Source organism: Myodes glareolus, chromosome 13 (assembly GCF_982192425.1).
Source record: "Myodes glareolus chromosome 13, mMyoGla1.1, whole genome shotgun sequence".
NCBI lineage: Eukaryota > Metazoa > Chordata > Mammalia > Rodentia > Cricetidae > Myodes > Myodes glareolus.
In genome coordinates, this window is record NC_142038.1 from 10,938,497 (window position 1) to 10,960,886 (window position 22,390).

Below are 22,390 nucleotides of genomic sequence, written 5' to 3' on the forward strand. Positions count from 1 at the left end.
CTAAATTACAAATGACATTCGACTCATCTCCTTATCAAAGAACATGACTCTAAGGGGTGGCTCAAGAGGCTGCATAGGCCCTGGCCTGCCATTAAGTCCCCTGTGCCCTTATCCAGGAAAGTAGACTTCTGCCAAGTGGGCAAGCTAACCCCAGGTAACAACTCTTGGAAAAGAACGACACTGGTGTACTAAATAATTCTGGCAATGTCTTTGTTGTGTTAATCTCTCATCTGCCCGAGTGGCCAGTCTCATGTCTCCGTCTAAATGGTTTAAAGTGTGGTGACCTGGGACTGGACCTACACTTAAGGATGACAGTGTGTGTGGAAGGCACAAGCCTAGGGTGTGGATGAGCTACTAAAACCATCTACGCGTGGCCGGTTCCCCAATGGGCGTTAGCCAGAGCTGGATACCTGCTATGCTAAAACAAAACAAAACAAACAAAACCTCTTTTGAGAAGGCATGCTAATGTTTGTTAGGGAATTATTATTTTAAGGGGTGTGACTGTTGCTTATGCTGCATTTGTTTAACTCTGCGAAGCTGTGATTCTTTGTCTAAAACACCTGATGGTCCTAATAAAGAGCTGAACGGCCAATAGCGAAGCAGGAGCAAGGATAGGTGGGGCTGGCAGGCAGAGAGGATGAATAGGAGAACTCTGGAGAAGAAGGAACAGTAACAAGACAACCAAGAGAGGAGGATGTCAGGGGCCAGCCACCCAGGCACCCAGTCACCCAGCCACCCAGTCACCCAGCCGCCCAGCCACCCAACTGCCCAGCCAGCATGGAGTAGGAGTGAAAGTAAAATATAATGAAGGAAGGAAAGATAAAAGCCCAGAAGCAAAAGGTAGTCGGGATAATTAGTTAAGAAAAGCTCGCGAGAAGCAAGCCAAGCTAAGACCAGCTATTCATAACTAAGAATAAGCTTGTGTGTGTGACTTATTTGGGTGGGCCCCTCAAAAAGCCAAAAGGGTAAAATACCACACAACAAATATTAATTCTAGAATAATGCCAGTCACTCCTTGGGATGGTTTCATGCCCTGTAGCAGAGGGTCTTCAGAACTAGAGAACACAATCAAAAACAACAAACACAGGGTGAGATGGCTCAAGGGTGAAGTGCTGGGGGGGCAAGTCTGACAGCCAGGGTCCGATCCCCAGAACCCACGTAAAGGTCACAAAGTTGTCCTCTGACTCCCACGGACGCACTGCAGCACATGCAGGCCTGCATCCTAACAAGAAATAGCTTTCTATAAAAGAAAGACAACCAATTCCCGGTCCAGGAGTGGGGGCGGGGAATGTTGAAGGCCTGACGACTTACCGTTCTTTTAAAAAATCCTCAAATTCCTTGCAGTTCTTGCGGCCATTGTTCAGGTGCTGGATGATGCTGTCATAGCCGACCGTGCTGAGAAAGTCCGCGTTCTGGAGGAATGAACGGCAAGGTGTCAGACCAGGCACAAGCATGAGGGAGGGGGCGGAAGGGGCAGGAAGCCGGCAACTGGGACTTCACTGAATCACTTTTACAAAGATATGTGACCCAAGAGAGTACAGAAAAAAAGGCAAAAATGAACAGCTGGGAAGAGGGGTTGAAACGATGAAACTGAAGAGCCACACACCAGCAGGGACGAGAGGAACAGAGACTTAAGGGTGAGGCAGACTCAAGTTCCTCCATGGGCCTCCACTCACACCTAAGTCGGGACAGGAGAGATGGCCTCTTGCTGGGAGCACCTTCTCATTGCTTGGCAGAAACTGCCTCGGGCTACCAGGCGGTGGTGGCGCACACAGGTGGATCTCTGTGAGTTTGAGGCCAGCCTGGTCTACAGACTGAGTTCCTGTACAGTCAGGGCTACACAGGGTGTGGTAGTTTAAATGTAAGTGACCCCCATAAACTCACAGGGAGTGGCACCATTAGGAGGTATGTCTTTGTTGGAGTAGATATGGCCTTGTTAGAAGAAATATGTCCCTGTGGGGGTGGGCTTTGAGGTTTCCTATGTTCAAGATACTCGCCAGTGTCTGAGTCTACTTCCTGATTAATTTTTAAATACATTAGTAAATACAATCTGAAGATCTGATGATTATCCAACAAGAGCATGACATCACAGGGGAAACCTGTGGTGTACCAATATTCTCTTCCTGGTCCATAGCATTCCCTGGAGAATCTACCACATTTGGCCCCTATTCTTGTCCCTTAAGTCTGAGGAGGTAGACAAGCACAGAGAAGCAGCTCCTTTCGAAACTAGAATGAAGTACCCACATGCAGGACTAAGGGGGCATGGGAGTAGAGAGGGAGGGAGGGAGGGAGAGAGAGAGAGAGAGACAGAGAGAGAGAGAGAGAGAGAGAGAGAGAGAGAGAGAGATTGCCTCAAGCTACAGGTCCATTTTAATCAGGAGCTAAACAACAGTCAGTTTGTTCTTAAACCTGCCTTAAACCAAAGACCCTGACATCTCCTCCCACAGCCAGGACGCCCTCTCGAAGGACTGGAATATCCACAAAAGAAAAGCACAAGGCAAGTGAGAAGGAAAGCCATAGAGTGGAAGAAGGTCAGCATTGCTGCACATAGTTCCTGGCTCTAGTTTGGGGAAAAGAATATTCAATTTTTAATTAGCAACTTCACAACGCCCTCTTCAACACAGTATTTACCTTATCCTTTACAAAATCCAAAGCCAGCCTCTCGACTCTCAGGTTTTCTGGGTAGCCCAACTCCTTCTTCTGAGTTCTCTGAATTAGGCACTCTGTATTGCTCACACACAAATTTCTGTCCCGACTCTATTGAATGCGCCTTGAGTTTTATTCAACACTGTCACCACCCCTACACCCATCACAGAAAAAAATCTCCCTTAATGTTATGTACCTCACAGGCCCTACGCAGAAGTGTGCAGGGTGAGATGTCTCTCATCCAATTACATAAGGACAGGACAAAACATAGCCCCCTGGGGACGTGAACAGAGGAATATAGACTCATTGTCAAAATCATTTTGTAGACAGACGTCTCCATTCCTACCCATCAAGAATGCTAGACTTCTCTGTACTGTGACATCTGGGAGGTGGTTTCCCTTTTCTTAATTAAGGGCACAGATAGTTTAGGCCTGGTGGGGCAAGGAAGCTAGAACAGTTTCCCGAAAACACAGACCTCCCAGCTGCAAGGCTCAAAAACAAACAGGTGTCTGTCACTCTAAACCAGTGAAGAAAGAGACACAAATGAGAACTAAGAAAAGAGTTTCCCAGAAAAAGCAAAGCACCCGGCGCCAGCTCCAAAGCGGCAGAAGACTGGCCTGTGCTGGTCAGAGAGCAGGAGTACCCAAGTGAACGGCAGACAGAGAATGGGAGGGTGAAGCAAAACAGAGCAGTGCACACCAACCCAAGATAGACCAAGTCAGTCACACAGCACCAAGGGAGAGAGCCCGGAGAGAGCTCAGCAGGCAAAATGCCTGCTTCACACAAAAGTGTGAAGAACTGAGTTTGGTCCAGGCACCCAGTTGAAAGTTAGGGGTCGCAGTACGTGCTTGTCACTGGCAAGGTAAGGATGAGCAGATCCCTGGAACTTTCTGGTTAGCAAGCTTCATCTGCTCAGCAAGCTCCAGCATGAGGCTGTCCCAGTGAGAGAGTGTCCCAAGAAACAAGGTGGGCAGCTCCTGAGGGGAACAGTCAGAGGCTGGCCCCTAGCCTCTATACACACAGGCATCTACACATCCACAAAGACGGGAGGAAAAAAGATCAGGAGGGAGGGAAGAAGGGGAGGGACAGAGAAGGAGAAGTGAAGGGAAGGGAAGGTGAGCAGAAAATAAAAATATAACTAGTGGGGCTGGAGGGATAGCTCAGAGGTTATTTGCTCGCACTCACACATGCACGCACAGAAATTAAAAATAAATGTAAATAAATAAGAAACAAAATAAAGAAGAAATTTCTAAGAGAGCATCACTATCTGCCGTTGGAAGTGGAAATTCCAAACCCCTGACCCCATCCTCAGGCTCAGAATCAGAGCCTTCTGTACAAATCCACTCCTCCCTGCTCCCAGCTCCTCTTACGCCATCCTCCTCTCTCATCTCCAGAAGGAACGATGCACATTGCTACCCCAAGACCTCTCCACTTACTATTCCCCTAGTGAGAAGGGCATGTCTTCCTCCTTGATTGAATCCTACCTCTGCTTCAGAACCTGTTCAAATCCCACTTCTCTTAATGGCATCTTCCTGGAAGAATTTACTGTCCTCTGTCCCTCTTGAGAATGCCTTGGAGGGTTTAATGTCGCTCAGCTATTAGCATACACTGTTTTGTGTAGTGAAGTGTCAGCTTTTTCTCTTTCTTCCTTTCTTTCTTTCTTTCTTTCTTTCTTTCTTTCTTTCTTTCTTTTTTCTTTCTTTCTTTCGAGTCCAGGTCTCATTGATTCTCAGGTTGATCTAATTTACACCATAGCCAAGGATGTCCCTCAGCTTCTGATCTCTCTGCCTCAACCTCCCAAGTGCTGGGATTACAGCCATCACACCAGGTTTACAGAGTACAAAGGATCAAACACGGCCTGTGCATCCTAAAGAAGCACCGCCAACTGAGCTACATCCCAACCCTAGTTATATTTTTTAATAAAATGGTTAAAACATCATAGGTAATTTGGATTATGCACAAACTTTATTGTTCACATTAATGACTTTTTGACATATATTTTAATTTCATACCAACTATGCACAAAATACTAACAAATCTATATATATCTCTATATAGATATAGATATAGAGTATATATCTCTATACTGAGATTGAGTACTTACAACCAGAAAGCCTAACATTATTCATCCCAGGGAGTCGGTAAAAATCATACATATAAAACAAAAACATATGTCCAAGGAAAGTTAGAGGTGAGGACAGTATATAACATGGCCATATGAAGAGTGCATGTAGGAAAAAAAGGTGAGTTAACTCAGAAGGGAAGCGTCAGAAGTCAGCAATGTGGGAGTGGGCGGCAGGTGAAGCAGGGTCTTGCCATATTCCCCAGATTGGCCTGAAACTGACACCCCTCCTAATTTAGCCTCCCAAGGGTTAGAATTACAGGTATGTGTCACCACTAATGGCCAAGAAAATAGCCAGGACTCACATGAAAAACAAAAATACGTTTCCAATAAAATGACAATGAAAATATCAGAATTTGCTGCATAATGGTGCACGCTTTTATTCCCAGCAGGGAATAGAGGCAGGGGGTAGAGGCAGGTAGATCTCTGTGAGTTCTAGGACAGTCAAGGCTACACAGAGAAACCCTGTCATGAAAAACATAACAAAAAAGGAAATATCATGATGTCTGCTAACACCACAAATGAGCATCAAAAGAAACAGATATGAGTAGCTCCACATCTTTAAAGAAACTGAAAACTCTCTCACAGTGAAAGAAAACTGACCCAAAGCTGGGTACAATGGAGCATGCTTTTAATCCCAGCACTCAGGAGGCAGAGTCAGATGAATCTCTGTGAGTTCAAGGCCAAGTTCTAGACCAGTCAGAGCTACACAGTGAGACCCTGTCTTAAAAAAAAAAAAAAGAAGGAAAGGGAGTAGGAATGGAGGGGAAAGGGAGGGAGGGAGGGAGAGAGGAAAGAAAGAAAAGAAAGAAACAAAGATTTTAAATATCAGAGTGGCATAAAAAGTACAAACTATTCTGGAATAAACACTAAAGTTGTGAGATTGACTGAAGAAAAAAAGGCATTGCTGATAGAAATGTAGGGAGTTGTGAGTAAGGGCAGCCGTGCATCTTATTTGAAGCAGGGAACACTGTTACAAAGCTGGTTTTCCCCAGCTGCTCTACAGATTCCACATAATTCCATCAAAATCCCAAATCCTCTTCTTTAAAGAACTGCAATTTGGACCTAAAATTCATCAAGAGTTACAAAGGACCTTAACTAGGCACAAAACAAATTTTGGTTAGATTGTTTGAAAAATATAGCCAGTGCCAGGCATGGTAACACAGAAGTGTCATCAGCACTTGGGAAGTGGAGGCAGGGTCAGTTCAAGAACAGCCTTGACTACATAGCAAGTTCAAGGCCAGCCTGAGCTCCCTGAGACCCTGACATAAAAGCTGAAGGTTCAGACCCCCCCCCCCGACTTGAGAACTTTCCATAAAGTCACAATAATCAGAATTGCACAGAAGGGACCTGAAGATAAACACATAGGTGATGGGACAGAAAAAGACACAGAAATAGACTCATTTGTCTATAGAAACAACTGACTTTCAGCAAAGGGGCCAAAGCGGCTTTATTCTTCGAACACATGTTCCTGGAACAACTGCATACGCTAGGAGGGGAAAATCTACGTTCATTTTCTACCGTACACAAAGGCCAATTTGAAATGAGTGTGCATTTAAATATAAGCTAAAATATAATGTGTTTTTAGAAGAAAACATAGGAAATGATCTTTAAGAACTTGAGGTCATCAAAAGGAACCGTAGTGGGCTTCAGAATGGCTCAGTCTATAAAGCGCTTGCCCTGAAAGCTTTGAGGAAATGAGTTCCATCCCAGAACCCACATACACATACCGGGGTGCTGTTACACTTGTAATGCCAGCGCTGGGAAGGTGGAGACAGACGGATCCCTGAGGCTCACTGGCCAGTAAGCCTTGCCTAAACAGTGAGCTCCCGGTCAGTGAGAAACGCAACCTCAGAGGGAGTGTGTGGCATTCCTAAGGATGACATCAGAGGTTGGTTGTCCTTTGTTCTCCATGTGTATATATGTGTGCACACTCACCTTCACATGCATGAACATGCAATTAATATGCATACATGTTTATTTATTTACTTTTATAAAGACTTAATTATATATAACTTTTTCTTTTTCCTTTCTTTTTTTTTTTTTAATTCTCTGTGGAACTGCTGTGACCTTCCTGGAGCTTACTTTGTAGACTAAACTGACCTTGAATTCATTATGATCCTTCTGCCTCTGCCCTCCAAGAGCTGGGGTTAAATGCATGCACCACCAACACCCAGTGCATATTTAAAAAAAAAAAAAAGGAACTATAGTGTTTTGGGGAACTTAGTAAATCTCCCAAGGTCAGAGGAGACTGGGCACATTAAGGATGGTATAGCCATAGACAGACTTAGCAAATCCTTAGGGGAAAGAATTCTTAAAACTAATGGTCAGAGATTTAGCTCAATGGGGTGTACTTAGCATGCATGAGGCCCCAGGCTTGCCCTGCAAGGATCACCAAAAAATAAAATAAAAATAAAAAATAAAAGTAAGTCCACATATGTCTGTTCATATTCCATGTTAAGCATTCCTTCTGTACTGTTTATTTGTTTCCAGTTTTTCTCCATTGTTTAAAACACTAAGCAGACAAATTAGCAAGATAGCTTTGAGGGTAAAGGGACTTGCCAGCAACTCTGGTGATCCCAACTCTACATAAATAGCAATCATGGGCACACATGCACAAAATAATAATAATGCTTTTTAAAATATAGGAGAAATTAATTTATTTTTAAATTAAAAATATTGGGCTAGTAATTACTGTGGCTTAGTTGGCAGAGCACTTCCCTAATATGCCAACTCCTGGATTTGATAGAGATAGATATAGAGAGATGATAGATAGAATAAACAAATGATAGATAGACAGACAGACAGACAGACAGATGGCTGAATAACACTGGCAGTTCTTCTAGAAAACCCAAGATCAATTCCCAGCATCCACATGACAACTTACAACTGTAATGCCTGCTTCTGGGGACCTGACACGCTCTTCTGACCTCCTTGGGTACCAGGAATACATACAGTGCACATGCATAAATGCACACAAAACACTCACACATGTTAAAAACAATAAAGTGCTAGAGACTGAGCCCAAGGCCTGACACATGACAATGAATCATGCCACTGTTGGGTCCGGGGGGGTCACGCAAAGATGAGAACACCATCAAGTCTAATAAACCAGAAACAAACTATTCCAGAAACCAGATCCTAGGAAAGCCAGCAGCAAACTTAAAAAAAACAAAAAAAAACAAAAACAAAAACACCGCAGGGCACAGAAGCTTATCAGCTTGCTGAGACCACAGCCAGAGACAGTGTTTGTCAGGCTATGGCAAAGGCTGGTTTTTGAACCTATCTCTTTATAGTAGGGGTACCAAGCATTAGGTCTGAACAAAGGAATTTTTATGATCTTGCCCCAACCCGCGAGTCAATCAACTAAGACCCTAAGGAGGGGAGTGAGTTCTAATGTCCATGGGTAACTAGGCAACTATCATGAAATACATTTTAGAGTAGATTACAGCGAAAGTCACTAATTGTAGGAAAACAGGTGTCTTTAGCAATTAGTCAGAAAAGAAACTGCTAGTAATACCAGAAGGTTAATAAATTAGAATTAATTGGTTCTTGGGCTGGAAATTTAGAAGATAGCAGAAAGTTCCTCACACTTTCTCAAGGTAAAACTCAGATACAGACTGCCATACTTTACAACCTCCATTATCAGAGCTCATTAGTTAAACCAGGTGTTTGCACCCTGGTCACTGTTTCTCCTGGTACCTCCAGGCAGTGTATACTGGAGCCCCACACCTCCCTTTGGTGGTGCCAATTTTCCATAACGGAGACAGTGTCTAACCCAGAGTTCAGTATCTCTGTCTCCTAAAGAATAACTCAGTTCACATCTGTCGTTTATCAAGAATGGCCAGGACACTGCTCTCAATTTGCAGGGAGAAGCTCCGGCCTTGTAAATAGAACAGTCAGTTGTAAAATGAAATGACCTAGGCTGATGGAGGCTTCTTAAGCATCCGAGAAAATAGCTCACTGAATGATTGGTCCCTGATCTGCTGAGAAAGCTGCTGACATTCTGTTCTCATTCTCCTAGACTTATAACTTCATATTTCTTTATTTCTACATTCTTATTTTTGGAATCTATATTTTAATTTTCCTATTCTTGGACTCTTCAGCCACCACCATGCTACACCCATGGCCCTAAATACAAGCACACACATAGCATTTTTCAAGTCGCGGCCACTTTAAAAGGCCTATGCAGAGAACAGACCCCTTTAAACCAGTTCTGTCCTGCACCGGTGCCACTGTTATTGCAGTTCTTGCTTATTAGAGGAAAACTTCATACATTTCTGGTTTGTTCCTCTTTCTTTTTGTACAAATGAGCAGGATTATATATATATATATATATATATATATATATATATATATATATATATATATATATAATTTCCCTCTGTCTCAGGCCAAAGTAAGTGGTACAGAGCTGGGAAGACCGCTCCATAGTTAGAGTGCTCACTGCTCTTCCAGAGGACCCAAGTTCTGTTCCCAACACCCATGTTGGATAGCTCACAACCACTTGGAACTCTAGCCTGTAACTCCAGAGGATCTGACGCCTCTGACCTCCATAAGTTCTCACATTTATGTGTATACACACACACACACACACACACACACACACACATACATAATTTAAAATAACAAAAATAAATCCTGGGAGCCTATACTGTCTCTCCAGACTTGCTCTTTGGACACTTCTGAATCACGTACAGATGCACAGGGTAGAGAAAAATGATGCTCTGATGGGCTAAGGACAAGAGCCATCCCATAATCTCCTTAAACATGCCTCGCTCTACACGGTAACAGTAACAAATCATTTCTTATGGGCAGGCTGCATTTTAGAGTAACAATGCAGTTACTCTTAAAAAATGAACACCAGCCAGGCATGATGGCACTCCCCTTTAATCCCCGCACTTGGTCAGAGGCAGGAGGATCTCTGTGAGTTTGAGGCCAATCTATACAGTGAGTTCCAGGACAGCCAGGACCATAGAGAGAGAGCCTGTCTCAAAGGAAATAAAAACCTGAACATTATTCCATCTCAGTTCCTTTTGACAGCTGCCTAGAACTTGATTCTATGGATGTAACATACTTTATGGAGTACTTTCCTATGTGTGAGCACAAACATCACTTCCAAAATTTTACAATGGAAACAGTTTTTAATGTTGTATAATTTATCTTAAAAGACTGATTCTCAGGTGTTCTATTTGTTTTTACTATTGTCTGCTTTGAGGTGTGTGTGTGTGTGCATGTGTATACTCACTTGAGTGTGGGTGTAAAAGAGATGTGTGAGTATTGTCACACTCCTGCCATAGCATGTTTGTTGAAGTCGGAGAACAACTACTAGGAATTGATTCTCCCCTTCCACAGTCTGTTGGATTTGGAGATTGACATGGGGTTCTCTGGTTTTGTAACAGGTACCTCCACCTGCTGACCCACTGCACGGGCTCCACTTTGGTGTTTTGAAACAGGGTAGCCAGGAAGCTTTGACCCTTCCATCTCTAGAGTGCTGCATTTACAGATGCACACCACTGTACCTATCCCTGGTCTTTGTATTATGTGAGTGTTGTGTATGTGTGTGATGTGTGCACACATGTGTGTAAAGGCGCCTAGAATCTGGAGAAAGATGGCAGGTGTTTGCTCTGCCACTGTCTGACTTTTTGTTGTTTTGTTTTGAGACAGTTTCACAATGTATCCCTGACTGTCTGAGAACTCTCTGTGTAGACCAGGCTGGTCTAGAACTCACAGAAATCTGCCTGTTTCTGCCTTCTGAGTATCAGGATTAAAGGTGTGTTCCATTGCATCCAGCTTGATTTATTGGTTTGAAACAGGGTTTCTTCCTGTACTCAGAGCTAGGCTGGTGCCCAGCAATCCTCCTCCCTCTACCCCTAACAGTGTCAGAGTCAGAAGTCTGCCTATGGCCACACCTGGATTTTCACAAGGCTACTGGGGATTTGAACTCACATCCTCATGGGTTTTTTTATTAATTTTTATTGAGCTCTACATTTTTCTCTGATCCCCTCCCTGAATCTCCCCTCCCCTTCAACTCTCTCCCAAGGTCCCCATGCTCCCAATTCATTCAGAAGATCTTGTCTTTTTATACTTCCCATGTAGATTAGATCTATGTATGTCTCTGTTAGGGTCCTCATTGTTGCCTAGGTTCTCTGGGATTGTGATTTGTGGGCTGGTTTTCCTTGCTTTATGTTTAACCACTATCCTCATGTTTATATACCTAATACTTTTACCTACTCACTCATATGCCTAACCCTGGCTCTGTATTTTAAATTACAGTTTTAAGTGGTTATTACTGGCATATAGAATGCGATTGCAAACCTTTTAAACCCAGCATTGCTGAAGAAAAAGCAGGCAGATCTCTGTGAGTTCAAGGCCAACCTGGTCTACACAGCAAGTTCCAAACCAGCCAGAGTTACACAGGGAGAGTCCATTAAAAAAAAAAAAAAGTTGGTCAACCCACCATATTGCCTGTGTGTGTGTGTGTGTGTGTGTGTGTGTGTGTGTGTGTGTTCCACTCCCAGTGTTTTGATAACCTCTTGCTACAGTTTCCAAAGCTTTTGCTTCTGCATGGAGGGAGACCTGGTAGAAAAGGTATCCTGGAGAGAGGAGACTACGCAGAGGGCTCCAGAGCTGAGTTGACCTTTTTCCTTGAAGACGGCTAGAATGGAGCCCTGTTGCTGGAGGCCATCACGCTCATGTCAGGCACCTGCTTCAGGGTGTCATCAGCTGACACTGTGACAGAACTATCAGAAGCAGCTGCTCCATGCTCATCCGCACGGGGAGGGCCCTGGCTACAGGCCCAGTGTCCTCTAAGTGATCTCTCCACGGCTGCTCCCAGTTCAGCTGCCTCAGAGCTTGTCGCTAAGGACTTGGTGCAGAGAATCTGTGTGCTTTATTCTCTGTTTATCCTGGGTTGGAAAACTTTCTCCCACCCTCTGTCCGTCTAGTCCCATCTGCCTTTTACACTGCAGAATTTCCCACAATCGACAGCTCACCAGCAGGTTTTGCTCTGGTTTCTAATACTGCCCATGTATCATTTGCTATTTTAGTATAGCTTGGAAACGGATGACCGATAAACAAGAGCATTCAATCTCCCATTCAGGGATGGAGGCAGGGAGAGAGGCCTCAGGTTATAAACGTAGCAGGGAATTTAGACAGTACATTAAAAATGCTAAGACGGCAATTACTCTCCACACTCGGGTGCACATTCCGATCCCCCCACCCCATCTCCTCTGAGACAGCGGCTCACCAAGTCGTCTAGATTGGTTCCCAGTTCTAGCCCCTCTTCCTGCCTCAGCCTCTGGAACGCTAAGATATGTGCCACCACACCTGGCTTCATCTGCTTTTCTTGCTTAACGTGTTCACACACAGCACAGCGATTTTCCTGCCTTCTGCCTTCGCTGATTTCCAGTCCATCAAGGCTGCTGTTTCCATTGACCTGCTGACTTGAGAGGGGGGCCATTTACACATGTGTGGAGGTCAAGCGTGGCTCTCACCTACAAAGCTCTATCTGAGGGCTCCAGGGTCAAGGGGAGACAACAGCAGGGCTGTAAAACACTGCTGGGGCAGAAACCGGGGTGGGGTACCACTCCCGCCTTCATCTATTGCTATTGCATTGGAGAATGCTGAAGGACATGGCTGCTCTATTGACTTTAACCTTGAGTTTGGGAGAATGTGGTGGAAGACACAGATCGCAGTTTCTGCATCTGCGAAGGCTTCCTGACACTCCTCTAGCTGATTATGACAATCAGTTCTGAACACATGACAAGTTATGTTTCTTTCAGTGAAGAAATCCTTACATTCTAGACACATTTCTTTGCTTGTGTGGCTAGTTTTGAACTGTTTTTTGAATATGTCTCCAACTCATTTAGCCTAAGAAGGACTTGAAAACTTGAAGCACTTTATCTTTTAATCCTCCCCAAATCTCCCACATTCCAGTCTAGCCAATCAGTCAACAGACAGCTAGAACTAGTTGCTCAAAGTCACGTGACTTGCAAAGGTAGACTTGGGGTTCAAATTCACGTTTCCCTTTCAGAATCATAAATAAAAGGAGTAGAAGCCAAAAGTTGGATAGGATCCTGGGGACCAGAGTTCAGGTCCTAGCACTCACATAAAGGCAGGCATGGTAGCCTGCCTATAATCTGAGCTTGGAAGACAGAGATAGGGAGTCCCCAAGGCAAGCTAGCTAGCTCGACTATGCATATCAGCAAGCAGCAGGGTCAGTGAGACCCTGGCTCAGTAAATAAAGCCAGGGTCAATCAAGGACATCTGACATCCATCTCTGTCCTTCACACACATACATGTGCACGCATACCCACTCACATGCAAACACTATACATATATGCCCACATACCACACACATAAAAACAGAAAAATAAATAAATAAAAAGAGCTGTGTGGCCAAGTGGCTTCAGCAGACTTCAGTCTGTTTCACCGTACAGATTTTTGAGCCTCAGCCTGTTGCTCTACAGTGAAGACAAAGGGCAAGATGGCTCAGCAGTAAAGGCACTTTTCCCCCAGGAATAACAACCTCAGTTCAATTCCTGCTCCTCCAAGGCAGGAGGAGAGAAATGACTCCCTCAAGTTGCCCTCTGATCCTCCACATGAAGGCCGTGACACTCTTGTAAACACACATACACACATATACATACAATATATATTTACTTTAAAATATAGGTATTTATACTGGAAGATTATTTAAGGCTTGAACAAGATATTCCATTTACAGCTGGTAGCCTAATTGTTAGTATTAATCAACAAGAATTCATCCATAGTTGCAGAGTCAGAACCCCTGGGGTAGGAAACAAAAAGAAAAGGAAGGTCAAAGCTGAAAGTACAAGGAAGTAAATGAACTCTGCAGCCTTTATCCCAAGTCCACGGTTGTCCCTTAGGAGTTAATAAGTAACTGAAGCATTTTGATGACGCTGATGGTGGACAGTTACAGTCTTTGTGGCTGGAGGCAGCAGTGAGAATATGGCTTCCTGTGTCTCATTTTCTCCCCCTGTGAGCATGGAAATGGCTCCATCACGCTGTGTTTATGGAGCATGCTGTGGTCTTCGATGCAAAGCACAGCGCATCTGTGCCCTCTATGCCCAGGCCTCACACAAATGCAGCCTTTGTACGAAGTGCCAAGCACCTGGCCTCTCTGTTCCGGGGGGCTCCCTAGGCTTCCAAAAGGCACCAATGCCTATTTGCATGTTTTACTCAAAACTGGAGGTTTTAAAATGAAATGCAAACCATGGACAGTCTTCCTCCGGCTCTTCCCTTTTCTGGCACCGTTCTGCCATCTCCCCATCCTGCTCTGCATGTGTCTAGTTTCTTCCTGATATCTCCTCCCAGCAGGACCCATTACGATCCATCTGTTTTCTGTTTCTTGAGGTAACAGATCTCAATGCCTTCTGGACTCTTGGAGGAGTAAACAGGCCCACTGCAGCTTAGAATTAGCAAGCCCAGACTGGGACTCAGGAATCTCCGAGGTTAACAACTGCCTGGGTGGTGGTGGCCGAAGAGGCTCTTGGAGCTTGTGTCTGGAGAGCTATGTGTGGTAGACATGACAGGTGTGGACTTGAGAGGCAGCACAGACCAAACGTGAGGATGCTTGATGTTGTGCTTGTAGCCCCGACTGTGAGAGGGCGGTTCCACGAGTTGCAGGCCCCATTTGCCCATAGCTTGTGGTCTATGCCTTCTGCCCACAGGCCACACAGCAGGTGGGAGAGGTGGGGAGGGGCACAGAGAGAAGTCCTAAGAAATCCATGCAGCACAGTGCACAGGTTGGGCAGGAACTGGGGTTCGATGTATCCACCTCAAAGAGACTGAGTAAAAGCCAGGCTGAAAGCCGGAGAATTGTGAATGCTGCCGTCCCTAGACAGGGGTGGGGAACACACGGAATGCCCCGTGGCCTGTGCAAAGCGAGACTTTTTTTTTTAATTTTATTTTTGTTCTTTGGCTCACACAACTGCTACATGTGGCACACATAAGCTCACTGCTGGTTCTGGAAAGGTTTCTGTCTTTAAGTGGCTTCGTGGTAAAAGTGATAATCCATCCACCAATGAGAATGTGCTGCCCTTCTGCTGCGCTGCACATTACTGAGTCTTGCCTTCCGGGTCTTCGGGAGAGTTGAAGGGCACAATGGCCTTCTCTGAGGGGATCACTTAGAGCCCAGGCCTGGCTCCTGACTTCCCCTCAGTCTGCCTCCTCCTCTTCATCTAGGACTCAAAGGCAGAGGCATTCATGAGGTCTAATGTTCTGTCTGATAACAGCTTGCCCCCATTATCCCTCTGAGTCCTAATTTTGTTTTGTCTTTTTATTTTTTTAAGGCAGGATCTCCATTTTTTGTTTGTTTGTTTTGTTTTGTTTTGTTTTGACACAGGTTTTCCCTGGCAGTCCTGGAACTCACTCTGCAGACCAGGCAGGCCTCAAGCTCACAGAAATCCACCTGCCTCTGCCTCCTGGTGCTGGGATTAAAGGCGTGCACTGCCACATCTATTTTGCCTTTGAATTTCTTGAAGTGTTTTTTATATATATATCTATCTATCTATATATATATATATAAATACAGATGTAATTTTTTGAAAACTCACAATCATACAACTTGTCTTTTTTCCAGAACATTCTTTCCTGGCCCCTCCCACTCAGCTCTAGCAATCTCTCCCTGTTCTTACACCACTGCTGTTCTTATTTCCTTTATAATAGAGCCATTAGGTTTTTTCCTTTTATTGTTGGGTTGTGTTCCATTGTATGAATATGACACGAAAGATTTATCCATTAGTCAGTTGTTATAAGTCTGATTGCTTTCAATTTGAGACTTTGCAAATAAAATCCCCACAAATACGCTTGTAGGAGTCTTTTTCTGCTTATGTGTTTTCATCCCCCTTGGGTAAGTGCTTCCGGGTTGGACTCTGGGTTATCAGCTGTGAGTGTGGTCAGCCTGCTGAAACCTTGATAAACCTTTCTCAAAAAGCCTGCACCGTTGAGTGCCCTCTCACACAGCACACGAGCGCCCTGGTGGCCTCACATCCTTGTTTGTGTCAATACTGACTTTTTCTTTCCAATTTTTCATTTTTGTTTGGTTGGTTTTGAGAGCAGGGTTGATAATATGACTTCACGGCATAGCCAAGACTGGCCTCCAAATGGAATTCACGATCCTCTTGTCTCAGTCCTCCAAGTACTGGAGCTACAGGCTTGTACCTCTGTGCTTAGTTACTGCAATTCCAGCCATTCTTTGTGACTTAAATTTGAATTCTCCAGATAACTCCAATGTTGAGGAATTTTTCAAAGACTTTTTGGCAAAAGAAATATTTTTCTTTTCTTTTCTTTTGTGTTTGTATTTGTGGTGTGTGTGCTTGCATGGCTGCATGTTTGTACGTGTTTTGAGTATATATCTGTGTACCTACGTTGTATTTGTGTGTGTGTGTGTGCACGCACTCATGCCTGCCCATGTTCATGCACATGTGGAGGCTCAAACTTGACCTCAGAAGTCTTCCTCAATCATTTTTTGCCTTCTTCCTTGAGGCAGGCTCTCTCAGTTAATCCCAGAGCTCATTGATCTGACTAATCTCCCCTCTCTGCCTTCTAAGTGCTGACATGCAGGTGAGCCAGCCCAACCAGCTGACATTTATGAGGTTCTGAGGATCCGAACTCTCATCTTCATGCCCACACAGCAAGTACTTCTAACCCCTGAGCTATCTCCCAGCCTGAAAGAGATATCTTCTATAAAGAATATTTCTTTTTTTAAAATAACTAATTCTTTTCTTTAAGATTTATTTATTTATTACATGTACAGTATTCTTTATGCGTGTATGCCTGCAGGCCAGAAGAGGGCACCAGACCTCATTACAGATGGTTGTGAGCCACCATGTGGTTGCTGGGAATTGAACTCAGGACCTTTGGAAGAGCAGGCAATGCTCTTAATCACTGAGCCATCTCTCCAGCCCTATAAAGAGGATTTCTAAGATGTTCAAATATTCTTCCAAGTTTTCATTGGATTGCTTACATTTTTGTTAATTCTAGAGATGTTAATACATTCTATTTATGAGTTCTTTGGCAGACAGATATTTTTGAACACTATTCTTCCTGGCTGTGACTTCCATGTAGTTTCTTGATAAGCTGTTTTAAAGAGTAAAGATTTTGTTTGTTTGTTGTATTTTGTTTTGTATGAGACAGGTTCTTGCCACAGTGCAGGCTGGTCTCAGACTAGTCAACCTTCAGAGTCAGCCTTCTGAATGCTGGGGCTACAGATACATACCCCAATGCCTAGCTTTCCGAACTATATTTCAAATGACTATGGAGAAAGTGAAGAAAACTAATATAAGTGACGCTAGACACAGAATTTTTATTATATTGTCTTAACCCAAGATAAAAAAAGCACAAATGTTACACCTCATCTTGTTTCACAACTGAATCATAAACAATTGTGAAAGTGCTTTATATGAACCTTTGAACCGAGAGTCACAGAAAATGGGAACCAGGATCTTCACAGAAAAGGGGAAAGTGGTGGTAATGGCAGTCCTTACTGCCCAGTAGCTAACACCACGTTGGCAGGCTGAAAACAATCATGAAGGGGGTTTTACACCATGAATAATTGGCAAATGCTACAAGTCAGATTATGGCGAGGGGGAAGGGTTGGGTCATTCACATGAGTTGCAGACGCAGTACCCACACAGACACATGCAGAAGGCAGGAGAAGATGCTGGTTCTCTTCCTCCATCACTCCTTGTTTTATTGCCTTTACACAGGGTCGCTCTCTAAACTAAAAGCGTGGTGTTTCCGATGAGGCTAGCTAGCCAGGAAGCTCCCGGGATCTGTCTGTCTCTTGCCCACAGTGCCAGGTTTACAAGTACGTGAATACTGAGAACTCAACCCAGGTCTTCAGGCTTGCATAGCAAGCGGTCTAACCCACCAGGCCATACGCTCACCCAAACCAGATACGTTCTACTTGAGTGGGCTGGTCATTAAACGCTCAGCATTATGCTACTGAGGAGAAATAAAGGCTGTAGCAAGCCAAGGAAGCATGAGCCATTCCTGAGGTGGTGGGACAGACTTGGAGACAACTCACACATATTTCCTGGCTCCGTCTGCTTGAAGAGCCCAGACACAATGAAAATCAAATGGCAATAACCATGTTTGAGGATGGGGCTTGATAAATGGCAGCTCGCTGGACTAGGTCAAGGGGTAAGCCTGTAAGAGACGAGGCCAAAGGGCACAGACGTGTCCAGAGGATGGCTGGAATATGGCAAGGGGAAAGGATCCAGTTCAAAGAAACCCCTCAAACGTGAGACAAGTTGAGCATCAAGATGGTAACATAAGTCACTGAAGAAATCCATGAATCTCATACAGAGAACGACCAAGAGACTCTCTGTTGGGGGCTGCAGACCCCTGGCCCCTTGACTTTGTTTGCCTGCCTCAGTCCCTTTGCCTGCTGGAGGGAACTGAGCAAAACAACCTGTTTACCTGCGCCTGCAGCTGCTCTGAGCACGAGACCCTGATGGCAGGGGAGTGAATTCTGGTGGGTTTACAGCTGAAAATCCCAAGAGCTGGGGCATGTCTACCAGTTAAGGATCCCTGTATAAGCTTCCCTGGAGCACAATAAACTTGGCATTCTTGTATCCAGGATGACCCATGTCCCTGTGTCTCTATCTGTCTGTGTGTGCATGTGTTTAAGTCTCCGATCTAGTTCCCGGTTCGCATACTGACCTGCAGTGCAGGCGTTACAACTCTCTCCTAAAGCCTCTGGAAGGAACCAGTCTTGCTGACACCTTGATTTTAGCCCAGGAAACCCTAGTTTGGACTTTCTAACCTCCAGACAAAGGAAGCGTGCTATTTCAATTCGCTTTGCGATCATTCGTTACAGCAGCAACAGGTTGCTAGCAAAGGAACTTTAGCCAAGGGACCAAAGTCACCACGCCAGCACCTCACATGAAAGGCCTCCTGCCGCTAAGAATAACTCACCATTATCTCTGCAATATTCCTGGCAGAAATGCACTGTCTGGACTTAATCATAAGGAAACAGTCACACTCAAACTGAGGGCCATTCTGCCAAGTAACTGCCCTGCATTCTTCACAAGTGTCAGTCATAAAGTGTCAGGCTTGGGAACTGCTCCAGGTTAAAGGCAGCAATAGCATCTTGACTAAAGGTAATACTGTGTACTCAGGAAAAAGCATTCTCTTCCTCTGTTAGAAAGGACACTGCTTATTTGGACAGTTAGGGAAATTTAAAAATGGCAGATATATATAAATATATATATATATATAATATATATACTACTTTTATATTATTTCTTGTTATTATTCCAGACTTTTTAATCAATCATAGTGCTATGATTATGTGAGAAAACACCTTTCTATTTAGAAAGAACTATGGAAATATTTATAGACAAAAGCAAACTATACCTGATCTTTTGTCTTAGTGGTTTGGGTAATGGGGAAGATGTGCAGGTAGCCATTAGGGTGTGGCACATTCAGTCCCAGCTACTTGGGAGGCTGAGACAGGAGCTTGAGGCCAGCCCAGCAGCACAGGAGCGCCTCTCCAAAAGCAGGGTGGGGTGATGAAGACTATAGCTCAATGGCAGAGCGCCTGCATGGTGGGGGGACTTGGGCTAGGGGTGCAGCACACTTGATAGAATGCTTGCCTAGCAGTGCACAACGCCCCTAGTTCACTTCCAGCTGAGTTCAGTTCCCAGCATCACATGGTACTAGACATGGAGGTATACTCCTGAAATCCCAGCAGAGGTGAATGCAGGAGGATCATAAGTCAAAAGCCATTCAAAGCTACATAGAAAGTTTGAAGCCAACAGCAGCTCTGTGAGACCACATATGTGAGAGAAGAAAGGGGAAGAGTGGGAGAGAGAGAAAAAAACATGAGGAACACGGGTGAAGAGTACCTGGGAATTCTCTGTGACATTTTTGCCACTTCTTTTTTTAGAAATCTAAAATTATTTTTAAGACTGTAATGGATTATAACAAAATATTTCCTATGCAAAGTAAAAAGACAAGTAACAAACTGAGGGGAACGACGGTGTCTAGAGAGGAGACAATGTGGGTGGCAAGACCCTAAAACCACTTACACTGGAGGAACAGCCAGCTTTCTTCCAACGGCCAAGACAGGAACAGGTTGCACCTTAAGAAGCTAGGAGCAGATGTATGCTTTCTTGTTTGTAACAGTTTCCCACCGTACCCAGGCTGGCCTCCCACTCAGGACCCTCCCACCTCCACCTCCCAAGAGCTGGGGTGACAGATGTGTGTCACCATACCACCAAAAGGCATTCTTAGAGAAGGACAAGCACGAACAAGCAAAAGGTTGCTAACGGACAAGATCTAATTTTTCACACAAACAGCAGTTGAGCATCTCCAACATCAGTGAGAAAGTAGAGAAAAATATCACTGATGTTTGCTACTGGCACAATCTTTGAGGAGAAAAAAAGCCTGACAATACCCATCAGAATTTAACTCCCGACGGCCTCTGACTACTAAGAACTCATACTATATAAGAGGAACAACAAAACGTGAAAAGGCACACATAGGTGTTTACTGCAACATTGTAGTGACAAGCACCCCATCAGCCTAACCCTCAGCAACGAAGAGTTGTCAAAAAAATTAATCCCAAGGGGGAAACTGAACAACTATGAATGAATACGCATTGTCATGAAAGTATTCACAGATAGCATTACAAAGAGAAGGAAAGGTGCATCTGTGTAAGCCCATCTATATTGCATACATTATATGTCATTGAAAGATAATCTGCAGCCAGGCGGTGGTGGCACATGCCTTTTATCCTAGCACTTGGGAGGCAGAGACAGACTGAGCTCTGGGAGTTCGAGGTCAGCCTGGTGTACAGAGTGAGTTCCAGGACAGCAAAGGCTACCCAGAGAAACCCTGTCTCTAAAAAACCAAAGACAGTCTGGAAACACACACACCAGCAGCAGCCCAGCTTGCGGACTGAATTCCAAGAGCAGAACTGGACACGACAGGAGAAAGCATACCACACTTTACTACGCACAAATCAGCTTGCGGATGGTGAGCACCTGGCTAGGGAGCAGTCACAGGATTTAGCAGATTGCAAGTTCAGAAAATCAGCTAATCTCCGAATCTCAGAAAAGCATTTACAAGTCCACCAGGAGAGAGAATCTAAGAACTGAATGGGAACGGCTTGACTCCTAAGGAACATTAAATCTGCTGGTATTGGTACTGACACACTTCAGTTGGTAGGAACAGGCTGGGCTACCCACGGTGGCTTCTGACTATAATCCTAGCATTCGGGAGGCTGAAGCAGGAGGATTGCCACAAATCTGAGAGCAGCCTGGGCTATATAGAGAGTAAAACTCTATCAAAAATGACTAACGTTTATTATATAATTTATTTTATGTTCATTGGTGGTTTGCCTGCTTGTATGTCTGTGTGGGGGTGTCAGAAGTCCTAGGACTGGAGTTACAGACAGGTGTGTGCAGCCACGTGAGTGCTGGGAATTGAACTCAGGTCCTCTGTGCTCTCAACCACTGAGTCATCTCTCCAGGCCCCTGATTAATTTTTAAATACATTAGTAAATACAATCCGAAGATCTGGTGATCACCCAACAAGAGCATGACATTACAGGGAAAACCTGTGGTGTGCCAATATTCTCTTCCTGGTCCACGGCATTCCCTGGAGAATCTACCAAATTTGGCCCCTATTCTTGTCCCTTAAGTCTGAGGAGGTAGACAAGCACAGAGAAGAAGCTCCTTTCGAAACTAGAATGAAGTACCCATATGTAGGACCAAGGGAAAAAGAGAGAGAGGGCAAATCTCAGCTGTCCAGACACCAAACCAAAAGGGCAAAGTCAGATCAAACAATAAATGTGCTGCCACTACTACACCCAGGAGCAAATACAGAGCGGGGAGCCACTGGGAGAGGAACCAATGGGGGAGGGGCTAGAGGGGAGGAGCTAATGGGGAGGGGCCAGTGGGGAGGAGCCAATGGAGAAGAGGGCAGGCCATGGAGGAGCCAATCAGAACCAAGGGTAACAACAGATATGAATGATTATTTGTATGACGACAACATCACAATGACACATACTACCATGTATGCTAACTAGAAACTAGGTCATTTTTTTAAAGGGACCAGAAACCAAGTGTAGGAATCTGGAGTAGGTCTAAGCCAGGACAATGTCCAGAGTTGCTGTCCCAACTGATATGTATCCCTTCTCAGTGCATGGTTAGAGCCCAGTTCACAAAAACTCCAAACGGTTCTGAAGGCCTCCATGTCATGTCCCCTCCTCAGCACTACACCACACGGCTGAAGACCTTCAACACATCCTGCTACTTGAAGGAGGTAAATAAAGGGAATAAATCTTTTAGTCTTTATTTTTTTTTCCTTTGAGACAAAGTCCCACAACACAGCCCTGGGTAGCCTGAACTCTATGAAACCAGGGTAGGTAGACTTGAGTTCATAGAGATCCACCTGTGTCTGCCTCCCAAGTGCTGGAATTAAACCTTTTTTAAAAAAGATTTATTTCGTTATATTTACAAGTGTCCGTATGAGGTGCCCTCAAAAGCCAAAACTGGATGTTTTTAGGAGGCTGGTAGCTGGAGCATACAGACCATTGTAAGCTCCCTAGGTGAGTACCGAGATCCGATAGAGTCATAAACACTT

The 22,390-nt window shown here is 44.5% G+C and overlaps 1 protein-coding gene across 1 annotated transcript in view; it reads right to left on the reverse strand.

Annotated features, from left to right (window-relative positions):
* Positions 1 to 22,390, reverse strand: part of Pstpip2 (proline-serine-threonine phosphatase interacting protein 2) — an 86,046-nt gene that overhangs the window by 42,688 nt on the left and 20,968 nt on the right. The window contains exon 2 of the mRNA XM_087895914.1: positions 1,312 to 1,412. Coding sequence (XP_087752040.1) covers positions 1,312 to 1,412 — 101 coding nt within the window. The remainder of the gene's footprint in view (positions 1 to 1,311; positions 1,413 to 22,390) is intronic.